At 40.9% G+C, this 17121-nt stretch overlaps 1 protein-coding gene across 1 annotated transcript in view; it reads right to left on the bottom strand.

Moving 5' to 3' along the window:
* Nucleotides 1-284: 284 nt before the first annotated feature.
* Nucleotides 285-17121, bottom strand: part of fam131bb (family with sequence similarity 131 member Bb) — a 31682-nt gene continuing 14845 nt past the window's right edge. Inside the window, exons 3-8 of the mRNA XM_042489436.1 lie at nt 13982-14084; nt 9627-9851; nt 9269-9409; nt 6640-6950; nt 4461-4727; nt 285-1872 (exon numbers count right to left, since the gene is read on the bottom strand). Coding sequence (XP_042345370.1) covers nt 1654-1872; nt 4461-4727; nt 6640-6950; nt 9269-9409; nt 9627-9851; nt 13982-14084 — 1266 coding nt within the window. The 3' untranslated portion in view covers nt 285-1653. The remainder of the gene's footprint in view (nt 1873-4460; nt 4728-6639; nt 6951-9268; nt 9410-9626; nt 9852-13981; nt 14085-17121) is intronic.

The following is a 17121-nucleotide window of genomic DNA, read 5'->3' as shown; positions in this document are numbered from 1 at the left end:
ATTTGTCCTTGTGTAATGGTTTAAAAAGAAAAAAAAGCTTCAGAGCAATCCCAAAGTAAAGTGGGACTTTGAGGTGTAAAAAAATAAAGAAATCATACTGTACTAGAACAGTTGTGACTGTGAGTGCGAGGCGATTTCTATATACTCAGACTATTTACATCTATACGACAGAGGTGACACTGGTCTGTTGGGAAGCCAGTGTTTTGTCTGCCTATTGCTGGTTACAATTTAGATATTCGAGTGTTTTCTGTGTGTGTGTGTGTGTGTGTGTGTGTGTGTGTGTGTGTGTGTGTGTGTGTGTGTGTGTGTGTGGTGGAGCCAGCAGTGAATCCTTTTTTTTCGACAGCTCCCTCCCACATGTTTGAAAGACTCGCTTGTTTATCTTTGTTTTCTGAAGAAAGACTCTTTCCCACCACGAGGAGACATCAAAAAACATGTACTGCCATCTGTCTTCCAGTACATTCAAATAGTGGTTATCATCCTCGATTTAACGTCACTACCTCTACGGAGAGAGCAAAAAAAAAAAACAAAAAAAAAAGAAAAACAGCAGCTGAGGGTCTGTGTTGTTAAGTGGCTCGGTTTTGGTTGTCGGTGGAAAGCTTTCAGAGTGGAAACCGGGTGAACGTCAACAGTCCAAAGGCAACCTCTGATCTGTTGGATTGCATCAGTGCAAAAGAGATTCGCTCATGCAGCTCTGTCTTTATTTCTTCGTCATTGAAACTCACCGCCCCGGGCCCACTGTGGCCCCACCTGGGATACTATGGTTCAGTGCAAAGTCTATACAGTGCTGTATAGTACAGGTACTCCATAGTGCTCTGAAGAAACATGCATACAGAGAGACAGAGTAGGAAGCACACTATCTTACAGTACAATCCTTATCTGTGCAGTTTAGTGTGTGCAGTCAGCAGGACAGGCCTGCCCCTGGGTTGTGCCTCGGGCATCCTGGTGCCACACCGTCATAGATTATTTTTGGGGGTCAGTCTGCATTTCACTGAAATGCTGACATTTTCTTCTTTAATTACACGTGAAATAGTTTTCCATATTTAAAGTGTGTGTTGGATGCGACAGGGAAATTAATTGATTAAACACTATCTAATATGTTGAGTAACAGCTGTAAACAGAGTAGTTCTCCCGCAGGAAAACTGTTATATCTTATCATACACTTATACATAGATTTGTTCTTTTTTGTCCTTTTTTGTGGCTTTATTACAAAATTATTCTTATTATAATGTTTTTATTATGATTCCTTATTATTATAAGACGATGACGGGGTCGAGTTGCTTGTCTTCATTAAAAGCATGCATGTTTACTTCCCCCTCCTCTTCCTCTCAACATGGTTTCCTGATGGAAATGTCTTGGTCAGTTGGTGCTCCTCCTTCTCCTCTTTAGTGTCTCCGTCCTCTCTTCAGTTACCTTTGGGATGTAAGGCTTACAAAGAAATTGGTGTCCTTTGTTGCATCGGCTCCTGTCTCATTGTGAGTCCACCTCCAGATCTGTTTCTCACCATTTTTGAAGAATTCGTCTCGCAACCAAAAAGTTTTTGATACCTGAAAAGGAACAGATTAATAGATATATATTGTATTATTACGCTCATTCTTCGCTGACTCCCCCTCAGCTCAGTTTGTAATAAGGAGTCTCTTCACAGCCAGGTACTCAGTTGGTTGCGATGGAAGCGGCTGGCCCCTGCCCCTCCTCCTCCTCCTTCCCCTCTAGCGTCTGAACGAGGCCGGAGGTGACATCTGAGGACTTCCGCTCTGTGATTGGCTCTGCCGGCGGTTGCCCTGGACTACTGCCACCAGAGGCATCCCCTTGTTGCGTGGGCGGAGTCAACGAGGCCAACTCTGGCTCCATACACAGTGCCACCTCATCCTCCTGATCAGGACAGATGGAGACACACAGAAGGGTCAGTCAGCTAATTAACCACTGAAATATTAAGAATGGTCCACACTGATGATTTTGCAGGTTAACAACATGTCTGATATCATTTACATCACTGCCAACCGACTTCCATTTGTTTATAGACTGATCTCACATCATTCAGGCAACCAGCAGAGTATCAGGATCAACTGGAAAAGATAAACCAGATTTTGTTTGAAATGATTTACCCACCACTGCTGACGTTTAGCTGACCATGAAAATTGAAAATTAAATTGAAAATTAAGTGGCAAATTATTGTTGGTTTGTTAAATCATAGTCACAAGCTGTTATTTGTTGGTGCGTGCAGGAGGCTTCAGCATCCAAGATGTCTTAGTCAGCTGCTGAAAAGCTTTATGCATTTCCATAAAGTTGGGTGACTTACAAGAAACCGTTTAAACAGAAAAGTCAAAATCAAAGCAACAGAGGAGCAACAGATGGGGAAAGCTTCCAAAAATCTGAATCCTATAATATCCATAATGCAACTCATAAACAAATTTGATTAGACCCATTCTGCATCGTAAATGCCCGTTTCTTTCAAACCCAACATCCCTTGTTTGTAACACAGCTTTCTGCTAAAATTCCCATGAAATAAAAAAAAAAGATATATGTTTGGCTCTGATTTTCACCTATACTTCGGAATCCGGTTCAACAATGACAAAAAAAAGTCATTTTGTGAGAAGAGTTTGATATTTCCTGGAAATTGATAAAAAATTGTTACAGATTTTGCATCCGATGAAAGGTTTTCTCAAATTTACATGTCCCTCCCCTTGACTATAAATTCTACCAGTAACACTGGTAATATCACTTCATATTATTTGCTATTGTGTATATATTTTGTCTTGTGTGTGCATTTATGCTCAAGGTGTTTTACAAATACAAACAAAATATTTTATGGATAAGTCAACGAGCGTTACCAGAAGAACAGTACCAGAAAAGTAATCTGTAGTAAATACTAACGTACCACGAAAAATTCCATTGGCATGTTTTGTTTGTATACAGTAATTACTATTTTTGCTCACATCCGAGTCAAAATTATTCTGTAGTAAGTAATTTCTTTTCCTTCGGTTCACCACTCTTTCCTTGAGTCTGTTATTTTAGCTTTTACAACAACCTCCTATGTTCTTCCACAACCTGTTGCAAAAATCCTCTTCTCTCAGGGGCGTATCCAGGGCCTGGGGTGCCACGGGCCACCACTAAAATCTGAATGGCCACCCCATTATGACTGACTACCTGCCCAGTTAGAACTGTTTGATGGATAGACTGATTTTTTGTTGATAGGTGCAATTCAGTCTTAAACCTGAGAGGCAGTAATGTGCCGGAGTAGTGTTTAGCCTGCCAAAAAGCCACAGTAGAGAGAGAAAATGTGTTTTGATTTGGAGCGGAGCTTTATTTTACATTTGTGTGGTGTCACTCTGATGTGCTGTTACTGGTAGGTCTATTTATATTTTAAACTAAACTAAAAACTGGATTGCAAGACACTGCAATGTTAGTAATCAAAGTAGGTGTTGCAGTGCAGACAAAAACGGTAAATAAAGCTATGCTGACGCGTGTGTCCGCAGCAGCGTTCATACCTCATGATACATGACATGACTCCTAAGTCAGTGCCCCACCTGGGAAGTCTGGACACGCCACTGTCTTCTCTTCCAAGTGTTGTGGAGATTTCTTTCCAAACTTTAGCCACTTCTGTGTTTGCTTGTGACTTCAGATTGGTTATAAGACAATCAATATCTGCAACCAGCCCCTCCCTATCTCCCTGATTGAACAGGAAACAATATGCAGAATCAAATAGCTCTTAGCCATTAGAAGGGGACTTTAACATCACCAGCTCCCTCCAGAGACACAAAAGACATTTTACAGCTGTTTTAACACACTGAGTCAAATGAACGGCCCATTCAAAAAGACTGCTGGTCAGAAGCAAACTCCAAAGTTTCAAATGTCAGACTCCCCCACAAGACCAAGTAAACAGGGCTTTCAGACAGATCCCTGTTGTTACATGACAACTATCAATTTCAGTATTATTATTACAATGTATTTTTCCAAAAGGCAAAAAAATTACTGTTAATTAACTACTGCTGCAACTAATGATTTTTTCACATTATAAATTAATCCAGAATTTTCCTTTATTACTTGATTAATTGATTATCTTATTAAATTTGTGCAAAAAAAAAATTAAAAAGGGGAAAAAAAGCCCATCACAATTTCTTAGAGCCTGAGGTAAGAATGTTTGTCAGCAGACTAAAACCCAAAGATGTTAAATTTACAGAGATATCAATCAGAAAAGCAGCAAATCCTCATATTTAAAAGTTGAAAAGAGAGATTCCCTTATCAGTTAATTAACCGATGATGCTGTTCACAAGCATGAACTGAAAGCAACCTGTATCCATGCCTACTTGGAATCATTTAAATTATAATGTGAGTAAATAATACATGATTTGTAGTTAACAGAATAAAACCATCAGTGCGGTCTCTTACAGTGCTTCACGGATCAAATATTCAACACAGGAGATGTAATTTTATGCAATCTAACCCTGCGTTCACCTCACCTTGACCTCCTCCTCCTCCTCCTGCTGCTCCAGTAGCGGGGAGTGTTCTGTTCCCACCATCTCCTCTCCAGAGGGAACACAGAGGCTCGGCTCCACCACCGCCGCCACACCCATGTAGCCTCCAGCGTCCGTCTGATAGGCCTCCATCTGCCCCGTGTTCCACAGATCGACCAATGGTGGGTGAGCAGGATGGACCAGACTGTGGATGGTGCTGTTGGGCGTTGCTTGCAAAGAGTGGTTGGCACTGTGCAGCCTGTGCTCCAGCGACTACAAACAGGGTGAGGAGGAGGAAGAGTTAGAGGTCTGAGTCTATTTTCCATGACACACTGACATGTCTGAGGTGACACATCAGTCAGTTTGACAAAAGACCAAAAGCCCTGTGTTGGCAGCCAAGAAAATAATTCAGGACAGCAATACAGTATACAGTTTATACCTCTTTCTGACTGCGGCAGTGATCAATACTTTTCTTTGTGCACACAGGTTTAGGCTTATTATTTCATCTTGGCTCCAACTTGCTGTTTAAAGAAAGAACTTGTGTTTTTGGTAGCTGTGATGATATTATGATTTCCAGAATTTCCTCCTAGAGATCAGTTTCTAGAAAACCAAAGTAAATATTCCTGTATATGTTAAATACCAAATAATGTTGTGTGTTAAATTGTATGTTTGCTTGTAGACATTACATTAGTATTCAGCTGGCAAAATAGTTCCCGTAATTATTACCCAATGACTTTTTCCTTTCCAGGAAATCTAATTATTAAAAAGCTGTATGCAGCATTCAGATCATTAATAAAGCAGCAAAGTGCAGTTTGCTATGTAAAGATATGGTGGAGTAATGGCGTTCTTATCAGAGAATGAAGTCAAGCTCTCTGTCCTACCCCTTTTTCACCAAATTAGCTCTGGTTCTTCCAACGTTTCTGTTCAGGATTCTTGGAACTTGGTGCTGTCCATTGCGTTAACTCCCACTTTCCACCAGTTTTGCGATGGGCCATTATAATCAATGACGTGTCATCAATGGAGGGCGTTGCGCGATGCACAACAGAAGTAAACAGTAGCAGCAAAATCGCGGGTTACATCGATTACATGCAAACTTTTGTTCTGTTATTAAAGGGATTTTTTTTTACCCAAAAATCAAGCATGGACCAACTATTAGTGAGTCCACTGCACACTCGTTTTTGCTTGATGATTTCTCAGTTGCCCTCCCCATCCACTCTCTCCAGTCTGTAGTTAATGACATGCCCACTGATGTCGTCACCTGCTTTGTTTTGGTTCCAGCTGAGAACCAACTTTTGGGGTTCTGAGCCAATTTATTTATGGTCAAGATGGTTTGAAATTAGGTGCAGGAACTGAAGCAGAACCCCTGCCGTGTTGGTGGAAAAGGGGTATCTGTGTGAAATCCGAGCCTCTCTGTTCGTTGTTGAGTTTAGACGGTCCGGCCACATGTGCATGTTGGTGCAATGAGTGTGTATTATCATCGGCTAACTGATTGCCACCTCTCTTCACTGCACTCATACAGCGGCTACTGTGGATAATGTCAACCCGACCCACAGTGGCAGAACAGCTTTGTCATGGCAGCGTTAACACCCATCCTCTGGTTCTCCCTCACGATAATGCTGTTAGCTATGTCTGTTTGCTCCATAAACTGCTGTGTGCAGATAATCCCACCCCAGACTCTGAATCATAAATATGCTCTGAATGTCGCATAGCACTCCTCTAATTTAGAGTAACATAGAAGTTCCTTTCTAGGAAATTATAGTTAGTTATGTACCTGTAAAATAAATTGTTTTGTTAACCTAAATATCAAAGTAACTGAATGAAAATCAAGAGAAAGTTAAAAATAACAGCAAAGAAAATGCAGATTACTTTGTCAGACTAGAATTTTCAGATTGAACTTTCCCACATGAATATCAATGTTTCTTTTTAGCCAAATGACTGATTTTTTTGTTTGTGTAGTTGATTTTGGAAAACCTTTCTAAACCTGGGAATAATAGAGTTTTCTGAGGACACAGAGGATCATGTGTTGTTACATGAAAATAATCTTTCATAATGAAATGACTTAATCTCATGATTCTTAGGGACTGCTCAATGGTTATGCATCATTAGAGAGCAACAGTAAACATGCTCTCATACTAAATTTCAACTCCATCAGTCTTGTGTGACCCCCACAGAAGTGAGACCCCACCTGTTGTTGCTGATACTGCAGGAGCTGCTGTTGCTGGTAGTGCTGGATCTGTTGGATCTGCTGCAGCTGTTGTAGTTGACTCTGCTGCTGGAGGGTGAACTGCTGCTGCTGTTGCTGTGACAGGAAGTGAGCTGCTGCCTGCCCGTCGTACCCTTCAGTCCCCATAACGTAGGAGCCAGCAGGGGGAGACGCCACGCCGGAGGGATCATTGTTGATTGGCTCCCAGGCATCAGAGGAGGAGAGGCAGTAATGGCCCTGGGAGACGTAAGTGTGAGGCCACACCTCTGCTGAGGAGTGGTGCAATATCTGATCTGGAGAAGATGAAAAACAGGCAGCAGCTGCTATTAGAAGTGTGACTAACAGGGAGGTGTTATGATGGAGTTTTGTTTTTGTTGCTAATAGTACAATAGATAGAATCATCCTGAATATATAATCTTAATAAGGTCAAGAAATAAAAAAAAACAGAGGGGACATCCTGCTGCTGATTATTTGGTTTTACCTTTGCAACAACTAAACCCCAAGCACATCACTGTTTTTTATAAAACATCAGCATGAGCATCTCGTCCATGAGTAGATGCACGCTTCCTTCTGCACAGTGATACAACTGGCAGTTGTAGTTCAATAGAAGGAAAATAGTTCCTACATGAAACTGCTCACTATAAGGTCTGTTTTTAATTTTTAATTTTATTTTATTTTTTGCTGCTTTGAGCACCACAAGCCGAATTCCATCTATTTCCAGAATATTTAAGAGAAGGCACACATCTCTGTGGCCGATATCTCCAGCACTCGGCTACTCACACCGAAACAATCTAGATTGATAAATAGCACTATAGGTGAGATGATAAATGTGTATTTTTTATTTTGAGGTAAACTGTCACTTAAGGTGCTAAATAGCCTTTCTCTAAAGACCCACAAATTACCGTTAATTGTGTTTAGGTTTTCTGGTGTCAGCCGTTATTGTGCACTTAAGAGGAGTTTGAAGTTCAGCAGACTAAGTCAGTTGAAATTCGTCTTTGATCTGGCCCACTGAAGGAGGTTTGACTGGGAGCTAAATCAAAAAACTCCGTCACTGCAGAAAAAAACCCTCCTCCATATTGGCTGAATAAGTGTTATGACAGAATCTGTCCTAGATGTACTGAATAGAGTTTGAACACTGGCACACCTTCCACTGTTGATTCATCATATGTGTCAAACTGAATAATGCAGACGCAGCCTTGATTTTGTGCACTTCATCTTTCTCTCGAGAGGAAGGCTATAAATTGGGCCCAAGAGTAAACACAGCCACACATATTTTGGCCCTTTGCTAAGAGTTTGTTTGACTAAAAAATGATGAGATAATGTGATGCAAATGCATTAATGAAGTGTCATATCCTTGAGGAGGTTTATCATAAAACAACAAAGTACTCATTATAATTATCTGTACCTCTAACTTCGTGCTGTGGAATAAAAATGCCAGAAATCATATTTTGTACAGATAACAGTCCATGTTGGAAAACGTCATGTTAATAATGTGCTTTCCCTTCAGCCTGCAAAGAGGAACAGTGTGTTCTCTTTACATGACACATGCTACACCGCAAGCTGCTTATCTGCACCCACGCAAACACCCACATTTGACACATGCTAACTGGCAATATATCATAATGTATGTTAAATACATACATCATACATTATTTCAGTAAATATGTTTAAAAAAAACCCCAACAACTGTATACCAATGGTGGTTAGTAGGCACATTTGCTTTAGTACTATACTTTCAAGGTCCAGTGTGTGGGATTTAGCAGCATCTATTGTCAGAAAATGACTGTAATATTCATAACTATGTTTTCATTAGTTTATAACCACCAGAAACACTATGTTTTTGTTTCCTCAGAATAAGCAGTGTATATCTACATACAGAACTGGTCCTCCTCCATGAAGTCCGCCATGTTGTTTCTACAGTGGCACGGAAAGGACAAATCAAACACTGACTCTAGGGCCACTCACATTTTCAGGTTGGCCTCTGTAGTTCTCCTGCACGCTTGGCACATGGGAGAAGTTTCAGTTCTGCAACCTCAGCGCTAGATGCCACCAAATCCAAGACACTAACTTGACTATTTTTATTTTATGAAACTTAATACTTCTACTCCACTGCATTTATTTGATAGCTATGTTACTACTATCTTTGAAGATCATGGTACAAAACATATGATCAGGTTAAAGTGTATCTGGCTAACACATTCTCACTCTCAGCTTATCAAATACCAACACTTGGTCAGTGCATCTACATATAAAAATCAGACGCAGAGGTACCCCCTCTCTGCAGCGCACGTTTCTGACGCTCAGTGATGGTGTGTCAACTTATACTTGTTGCATGTATTGTGTCTTTTCAAAATAATCTTCCAGTTTCACAGGACGTGTACAGTTGCTGCTTGTTAAATTCATACAGTCTTTTCAAAATGAACTTCAAACATAATTTGGCTTAAAATATGTGCATTTGTTACTGTGACTTCCAGCATGTTGTAAAGTCATTTTTAAATGTCATTTATCTTACACCTTGGTGGGTTTGCATGTTAACATTTTTAGATTCTGCAACACAAGCTCCTCTGAGTTTAAGCTGCAGCAACATTTGTAGTTCTTTGTAGTCCTTTACCTCGGCTGGTGATGCTCTCCTGGTTGACTTCACTCAAATGAGCCACACTGCCCTGGTTTGAGCCTGACCGCGGGCTCTCTCCATCCATCGACGACCAGGCCAGGAGTGTCGCCTCGGAGATAGCAAACTGCTGCAGGATACCTGAGGTCAAGATTCAAAGGACACGCCTGTCAGGACCTGTATTATATTTAATTAGCTAAATAACTGGCAGGAATCCCACACAGTGAGGAGAGGAGCACATAATTCTGCTGATGACAGTTAACGGGCTCTGTGGAGTGCCTGCCCTCCTCTGTGTGTGTGTGTGTGTGTGTGTGTGTGTGTGTGTGTGTGTGTGTGTGTGTGTGTGTGTGTTTCCAACCTGCAGTGAAACGAGCCTCCTTCTCTCCATCACTGAGGTCACTGTAAGCGTCGTTCTCCAGCCGCCGCTCTTTCTCCCGCTCCTGGGTGGTGATGCGGGACTGGGGAATGCCCCCTGCGCCCACCGTCTGCATGCCCCAGTTTTGCCATTCGATCATGTGAGCAACACGACCCTGGGCCATGGCTGTGGGCTTGGTCACTCTCTCCTTCATCGTGCGACTAACACCTGTTGATGGAGAAACCATAGGACCAGAGAAGGGTGCACAAGAGTGTGAAGTGAAAGAAAAAAAGATGATAAAGTGATGAGAGGAGTTGAGAGAAGGTAGAGAAGGAAGTAAAGAAGCAGTTTGGCGATAAAATGGTAGAGGGACAAAGAGAAAGAGAGGGGGGAGAGAGACATAAGATAGACCCGTTATCATCAAATCTGTAACCATTGTGTGGTCATGAATGCTGGGATGGCTTATGAAAGTATGGATACCCAGTTTGCAAAACTGGTGTGGAAGGATGTTAATGGACAGACAGTATTATGTCCTCAAATATGATGGCTTACAGTTTATTAAATTACATCTTTGCTGTATTATTGAAGGTTACCCCAGAGGCTCACCAAAAGTGGTTCAAGGGATAGTTCACCCCAAAATTCAAAATACATATTCTTGCTCTTACCTGTAGTGCTATTTATCAATCTAGATTGTTTTGGTGTGAGTGTCCGAGTGTTGAAGATATCTGCCGTAGAGATGTCTGCCTTCTCTCCAATATAATGGGACTAGATGGCACTCGGCTTGTGGCACTCTGAGTGCTAAAAAATATATATCTTTGAAAAGCAATGTCTCTCTCTATAAAACATGATGAGGTAACTCAAGATAACCCACAAGCCTTGTTGTGAGCAGTTTCATGTTGGAACTATTTTCTTTCAAGCAAACTGCATCCTCAAACTGTATCACTGTGTAGAAGGAAGAGTGCATTTACCACAGACTGTATATCAAGGTCGACCACATGACAACTGCCCCAAAGTGAAGCCAAAACCTCTCTGTCACCCCCTGGTGGCTTGCTGCACTTTAGGTCATAAACCAGCCCCCTCCATATATGTGGACATGACATGGGCTAAACTAAAAACTTAAAGTACACAGTAAATTAATTTTTCCTGCAGATTTTTTTTCTGTCATTTTAGGTAGATTTTATCACCCTGATGTTTGTTCAAGTGATTGTTTTTCTGAAAAGTTTTAACTAGCTATTTGATGCTATAAAACAGGGATTTGATAACATAATTGACAGACGTGTGAGCCAATCTGTGTGTTCGTGTTCAAAGTCACTACATGCGAATGGTCAGTCGGGCTATGGAATATCTTGAGTAACCGGGTCATGATTTCTGCAAAGAGATGTTTATGTTGAGTTTTTCAAATGCGTTTTTTTCCCTTCATTAATTATTTATTTACTTATTTATTTATTTATTTATTGTCACTTTGAGCACCATAAGCCAAGTACCATCCACTTCCATTATATTGGAGATAAAACACTGACATCTCTATGGTTGATATGTCCAACACTCTGTGAATCACACATTGCTTGCCATTATGGATCATAATTTGTGCTGAAATATATCTAAATAGACAACCAAACGTCACATTGTTGTATACTGAATTAGTCGGTTACCTTTATTTTGATAGGTCGACTTTTATTTTGATACCGATTCAAGAGCATGTTAGGATAAGGAAGTCACGATAGTAAACAAAGTCGCGAGAGCACATGAGAGCATCTGCCTCGTCCTTCACTTTTCAAATGTCCTCGAAAGCGTTGGCTGTAAGTTTTTGGTTATTTAATACCTTAGTTTAAATGTATAAGTGAGCATGGTTTACCTTCTCTACGCAGTATTACTCCTCTGGTGTGCAAATTGACATTAACAGTGATTTATTGTGGTGTAGCAGTGATGCTAATCAACATGCTAATACGTGAGCACGTTAGCACATCGTTTACTTGCTGTTGATGGCTAGCGTGAGCACTTATGACCAGATTTAAGATTACAGGTGTGTCTTTTTCAAGGTATACCATAGTATGAATATTGACGGTTATTATACCGTGTACATGTGCTTATTTACAGTGTTGAAAAAGAATGAAACTGGACAGAAGGTCTTACCTTTATTTTGTGTATTTTTTCAAATGGGATATTTTTTATAAATACTTCTATTAAAAGTATCAAGCTATAATAAAGCAGTTGTTAAACTAAGAAATATAACTTTAGAGGTCTTTATAACAGATAATAATTATATTTTTATGTACCCAGCAAGCAATTTTTGGTTCTGAAAAAAAATCTGAGTGGTACAATGCAACCAATGCTTGTAGGTAACGTTAGTCAGTGCTGTGGAAATGTTCCCTGCTCGCTGGGTACCTTGAAAGGTGATATTTTCTAAGACAGTTTTTGTACTATAAAAATCTCATACCATTGCAGCTCTAGTTGTTTTCATAATGTAAGTCTGTTGTGCTAACGATGAGTCATTTCTGTTTTCTCTTTTTTACAGTTTCACTCCAGGCGCTCGCTTGCTGACCTGTGAAAATCAAGTTTGGCTGGCTGTTTAATTACATTAACATGCGAGCTATATTGAACGTGTGAGGGGAATAGCACTTATAAATGGCACTACAGGTAAGAAGAAAAATATGTATTTATGATTTATGATACCGAGCCAATTAATCTTCACAAATAAACCCCACTTTTAAATTTTTTGAAGCCTAAGTGCAATTGCCAGAAGTAAAAAGCCAATGTTAGAATATAAATGATCTACACTGTGGTCGACACTTACAAACCTCTAAAGCCGTGTTCGGCGCCGTTTGGTTAATGATGTTCTGTAGTCTCATTTAGCCAGTTGTTTGCAACGGCCTTTTTGTGCTTCAAAGTGGGGTATTTACTGACTTACTTTATTTTGTAGAAAAAACGTGAAAGTCTCTTAAACTTGTGTTAACCACAGACGTTATTTCTGACATTTAACCAAAAACATATTCAAAAAACTGGAGCCCGAGGTGCTGACTTGATAAATAATTATGGATTTTAGGACTCATTCATGGGGTTCTCTATTAGCCTTCCTTAAATACTAACTGTATTGAACATGTGACTGGAAACACACAGAAAAATAGCACTAAAGGTAAGAGAAAAAATATGTATTTTTGATATCCGTTTAAAGTATAAAAAAAATATGTATGATAATAGTTTTTAACTGAAAACCTCTGGGATGTTTGGGGCGTATAAACAGGCCTTTTGTTCCTTAAAAAATATTGAATATTTACTATTGGCAGCTTCAACAAAGATAAACCCACTACAGAAAAACATTGTCAGTCCAATTGTACTATTCAAATGCCAGTAGTTTAATGAGGGTCCTCATGAACATGGATCATGAGGAAAGCTAAATGATGAGGGGCTGCCGAGGTGACATTCACGTGTCTAATGAGACTGAGCCATCGTCTGAAGGGGCTACAAGGAGGAGAGGAGGGAATGGATGTGTCTCGTCTGACAAAAGTGCATCATGGGATGGAATAGGTTAATTGGGGTGAGTTGGCTGTGTGGCATGAGTAATGAGAGGTTGGCTTGTTGACATGATAGCTTTCACACCTCTGCTAAGCTGCACTGGGTAAGCAGAAAGCTACTATCTTTCTCCCCGCTGTCTGTCTGAAAACTCAACTCATGCAAACACTGCAGAACGTACAGTACATCTTTAAAAGAAGGAACTCACTTCCTGCAACACAGCCGAGCTACATAATGGCTGTGCTCCACTTTCTCATGTGACCAACACATGATGACATGTAGTGTAAATCCCTGGTTGTTTGATTCTCTTTGATGGTGGCGCATGGAGATGAGATTTATGAATAAATTATGGGAATAAATTACATTACAAATCTGTTCCATGGTACACAGTGCAGCTGCTGCATTACATTTCACTGCACTCAAATAAACTGCACTGCACAAAACAACTGGATTAAACCAAAAAAAAAAACCTACTGCACTACACTGCACTGGAAAACTCTGTTAAACACAGCACTTAACACGGTTCAGAACATCCATACTACTACTAGTTCAGGACAACACAGTTTCACAACCACTTAACATGGAAAAAACTACACTTCCCACTCAACACTCACCTTTTCTCAGAGCAACAATCTGCATGATGATGTGCTATGTGTGTGTGTTGTGTTTTTTCAGGCTGAATTTATTCCATCAATGACTCAGGGGGGGAGCCATTGACGAGTGTTATCACAGTGTGGAGAGGAAGTGATACAGGGGAACCCGTTTTCGGGTACCATGCTGACTCCAGCCCCCGCTGAGGGGCCGAGCCAACATGGGGTCGTTTACCAGTTTACAGCACAGACACACACCTGACACACCTGACAGAGAAGACTTAGCCAGAGCGCCGATGCCGTAGGCGTTTGAGTTCCTCTTGAGCCGAGGCAGGATTGACGTGGTGTCTTCCATAGACAGCTAGAGGGAGAGAAGAGAGAGGAATGGAGGAGAGGGGGAAAAAGCGTGGAGAAAAGGAGAGTATGGGAAGTGTGACAGGGCACACAAAGACGTCGAGACAGTGTGTGTCAGAGAGGTGAGTGGAGAGAAGTGATAGAGATGTTGGGTTAATACAAAAGATAAAACCTGCAAATCCTGATTCCAAGTTGTTGTTTTTTTTTTAAATCCTGCACACATAAGTCATTCTGATTGTGCTCACTACTGTGCACCACTACAGTAAACCATAGAGATCATCTGTAAGGCAGAGGTGGAGGGAGGTCGTGAGGAGGGGGAAAGAGCTTATGGCTAAAGGGTGAGTTAAATCAAAACAGGTGAAAAAGAACAAATAGATAGAGGAAGAAGAGTAGTAGACGAAGGAATGGTGTCACAACACTTACATTGATTCCTTCCCATGAAAATTCTGAACGTCCATGCTGAGGAAGAGAAATAGGAGGAGGGAGGGATGGGGAAAGAAGGAGCGGGAAAGAGTAAGAAGAGTGACAGGACAGAGAGGACATTGACGTGCATGGGACGGGAGATGGGAGAGGAGAGGGTGGGGGGGCCAAAGGGGTGGGATTGCACATCGAACATGCAGAGGAAGAGAAATTCAGAGACGGAGAGAGACAGATACACAGGATTTTCCAGGGACGAGGAAGAGTCAAGGACCAGAATGACAGGGAGAAGGGAGGGGATTAAACAGGGATCAGTATATTTGCTTAGTTCTGTATAGCAGAGTGAATACGCTACAGATGAATGAGTCTCCTCTCTGGTTACATGTGCTGCCAAAAACACTGAAAGCCGGCGGAAAATCGAGTGTGAGTGAGAGAGATGTCAGTGCTGTGTCGAACGGTATCTGATGATGCAGACAGACAGGGGACTGAGGCTATCTGGAGGGAGGGGAGGGTGTGTGTTCATGTGTGTGTGTGTGTTTGTGAAGGCAGATGCTGGGGACGCAGCAGATAAGCAGCAGCCTCTGCCACAGCATTCCTCTCTATCAGACACTAAGTAGACTGGGGACACTGGTGGGTTATTGGCTGCGCTGACATGTTTTCACCTTCCTGTCGTCCTGCACAGGCGGCTGAGGCTTAGCAAAAATAAATTAGTGAATAAATAAAACTGGGGAAATCTCACTGGTCCCCGACATTCACCTCGCCTACATATCCCCTCCAAGTGTGTTTTTCTTTTAGTTTAGGTCATTATTTTTCCTCGCTTGTCACAAAGGCGGCTGTGCCTCCGTTTTTATATATTTGAAATCCTGCAATGTAAACAGCAGTGCTGGAGAAAGTACTCAGATCCTTTTATTAAAGAAATACTTTGACGTTGTGGGAGATACCCTTATTTACTTTCTTGCTTAGGGTTTGTTAGCAGACTTGTGTTTGTATGGTAAATATGAAAGTGTAGCAAGCAGCAGTTAGCTTAGCTTACCACAAACACTGGAAGCGGAGGGAAACAGCTAGTCTGGGTCTGTCAAAGGTAACAAAAGCCGCCTCACATCACCCCTGTAGCTCACTAATTAACACATAATCGGCCCTGTTTAAACTATCTACAGCACATGGTCTTAAGTACATTGTCCAAGTTCATATAGGGGCTGTCCAGCTCCACTTTTTCTACTTAAACAGTGCATAATATGGGTGCAAAGTAAGGCACAAAGAGTTTGTGTTCAGTCCCTCAATTAATCATATATGTGCTTTGGCGTAATATGAATTAAACCAATCTGAGTCATCTCCTATTGCCTCTAAAAGCACTGCTATCTACATGGCGGATTTTGCAAATTAGAGTTTGTGAGTGGTGTTGTGGCGAGAGTGATGCAGTAATATCACTGCAGCTAATATCGAGGGACATTTAAGCAGCAAAACTAAAAATGCTTGTTAAAAACTTGACAGAGGAAACAGCCCAACTTTTTGGTTTCAGAGATAATCAAGTTACACTGCTCCTCGTTAATGAGACGTCTGTCTTCATGGGGAGATGGACAGCAGCTCTGCTCAGCTCTGCGTGTTTACATTTTAGAGAATGTAATTCACATTTCCTCATTAGTGATAATCATTTTACCCTCCCATAATCCACCCACTTGTCCCTGTGTGTCTAACAAGCAGAGTGTACCCGCATTGTGAACCCGCCCATTTTGCTGGTCTTACTATCTGAATAACGTGTCCTTTAAATTGCAGGAAAAAAATGCAGCATTCTGACTTTGAAACAGTTTTTTGTTGGTCAATTGTACAATTGCTTCCTGGTGCCTCTAAATAGCAATACACTTACAATGCACCTGACCACACCTTTAGACATACAAGCACATGAACACACAGATAGGCACAAGTACATTTGCTTCATATATATTGCGAGTTTTTGCCGTGAAAATGACATCTCCGTTGACCTGAGACTAGCAATGACAGATGCATTGTGCCATGTTGTGCAGCACTTTGTAAGAAAGGGCCCGATATCTTGTTTGTTTAATTTGTACAAAAACCTTTGTCCTTGTGTGCCAGGCAAGTCGACACTACAGGAAGTTTCTGTACCTGGCCAATAATAGTCTGGCATATAAGCTTCATAAAATATGTTTTTCCACTTCAGTTTTTGTACAGATTAAACAAAGAAGATATAACACGCTAATTTGTCAGATTTAGAGGTGCTTGTAGCTTCAGACAAAGCCAGGCTGTTTCCCCGTGTCTCCAGCCTTTATGCTAAAATTCATTTTCCAGCTGCTCGCTGTAACTTATATTTTGCTTATAACAAACACAAGGATAACTAATAATCTGAGCGTAAACATTGGTTTTCTGCTTTCCGACATCATTTCTTCCCTCCCTAATAGTGAAATCTAGACCAATATAAAATATATATTTAATTAGAAGTAAAGGTTCTGCAGTCAGTTAAGTAAAAGTGGAGAGTCATGTAATTCTCTTGTACTTTTTACATATTTTGGTCATTTTTTCTTTCGTTGCTCATTGCCTTCCTCTCATGTTTTTGAAAGAAATCAAGCCAGTTTGCTCAGAGTTAATGCTGAATGACATAATGAGGGAGTGAC

This window comes from Plectropomus leopardus, chromosome 7 (genome assembly GCF_008729295.1).
Source record: "Plectropomus leopardus isolate mb chromosome 7, YSFRI_Pleo_2.0, whole genome shotgun sequence".
Classification (NCBI taxonomy): domain Eukaryota; kingdom Metazoa; phylum Chordata; class Actinopteri; order Perciformes; family Serranidae; genus Plectropomus; species Plectropomus leopardus.
This window is presented reverse-complemented; position numbering and strand designations above follow the sequence as displayed.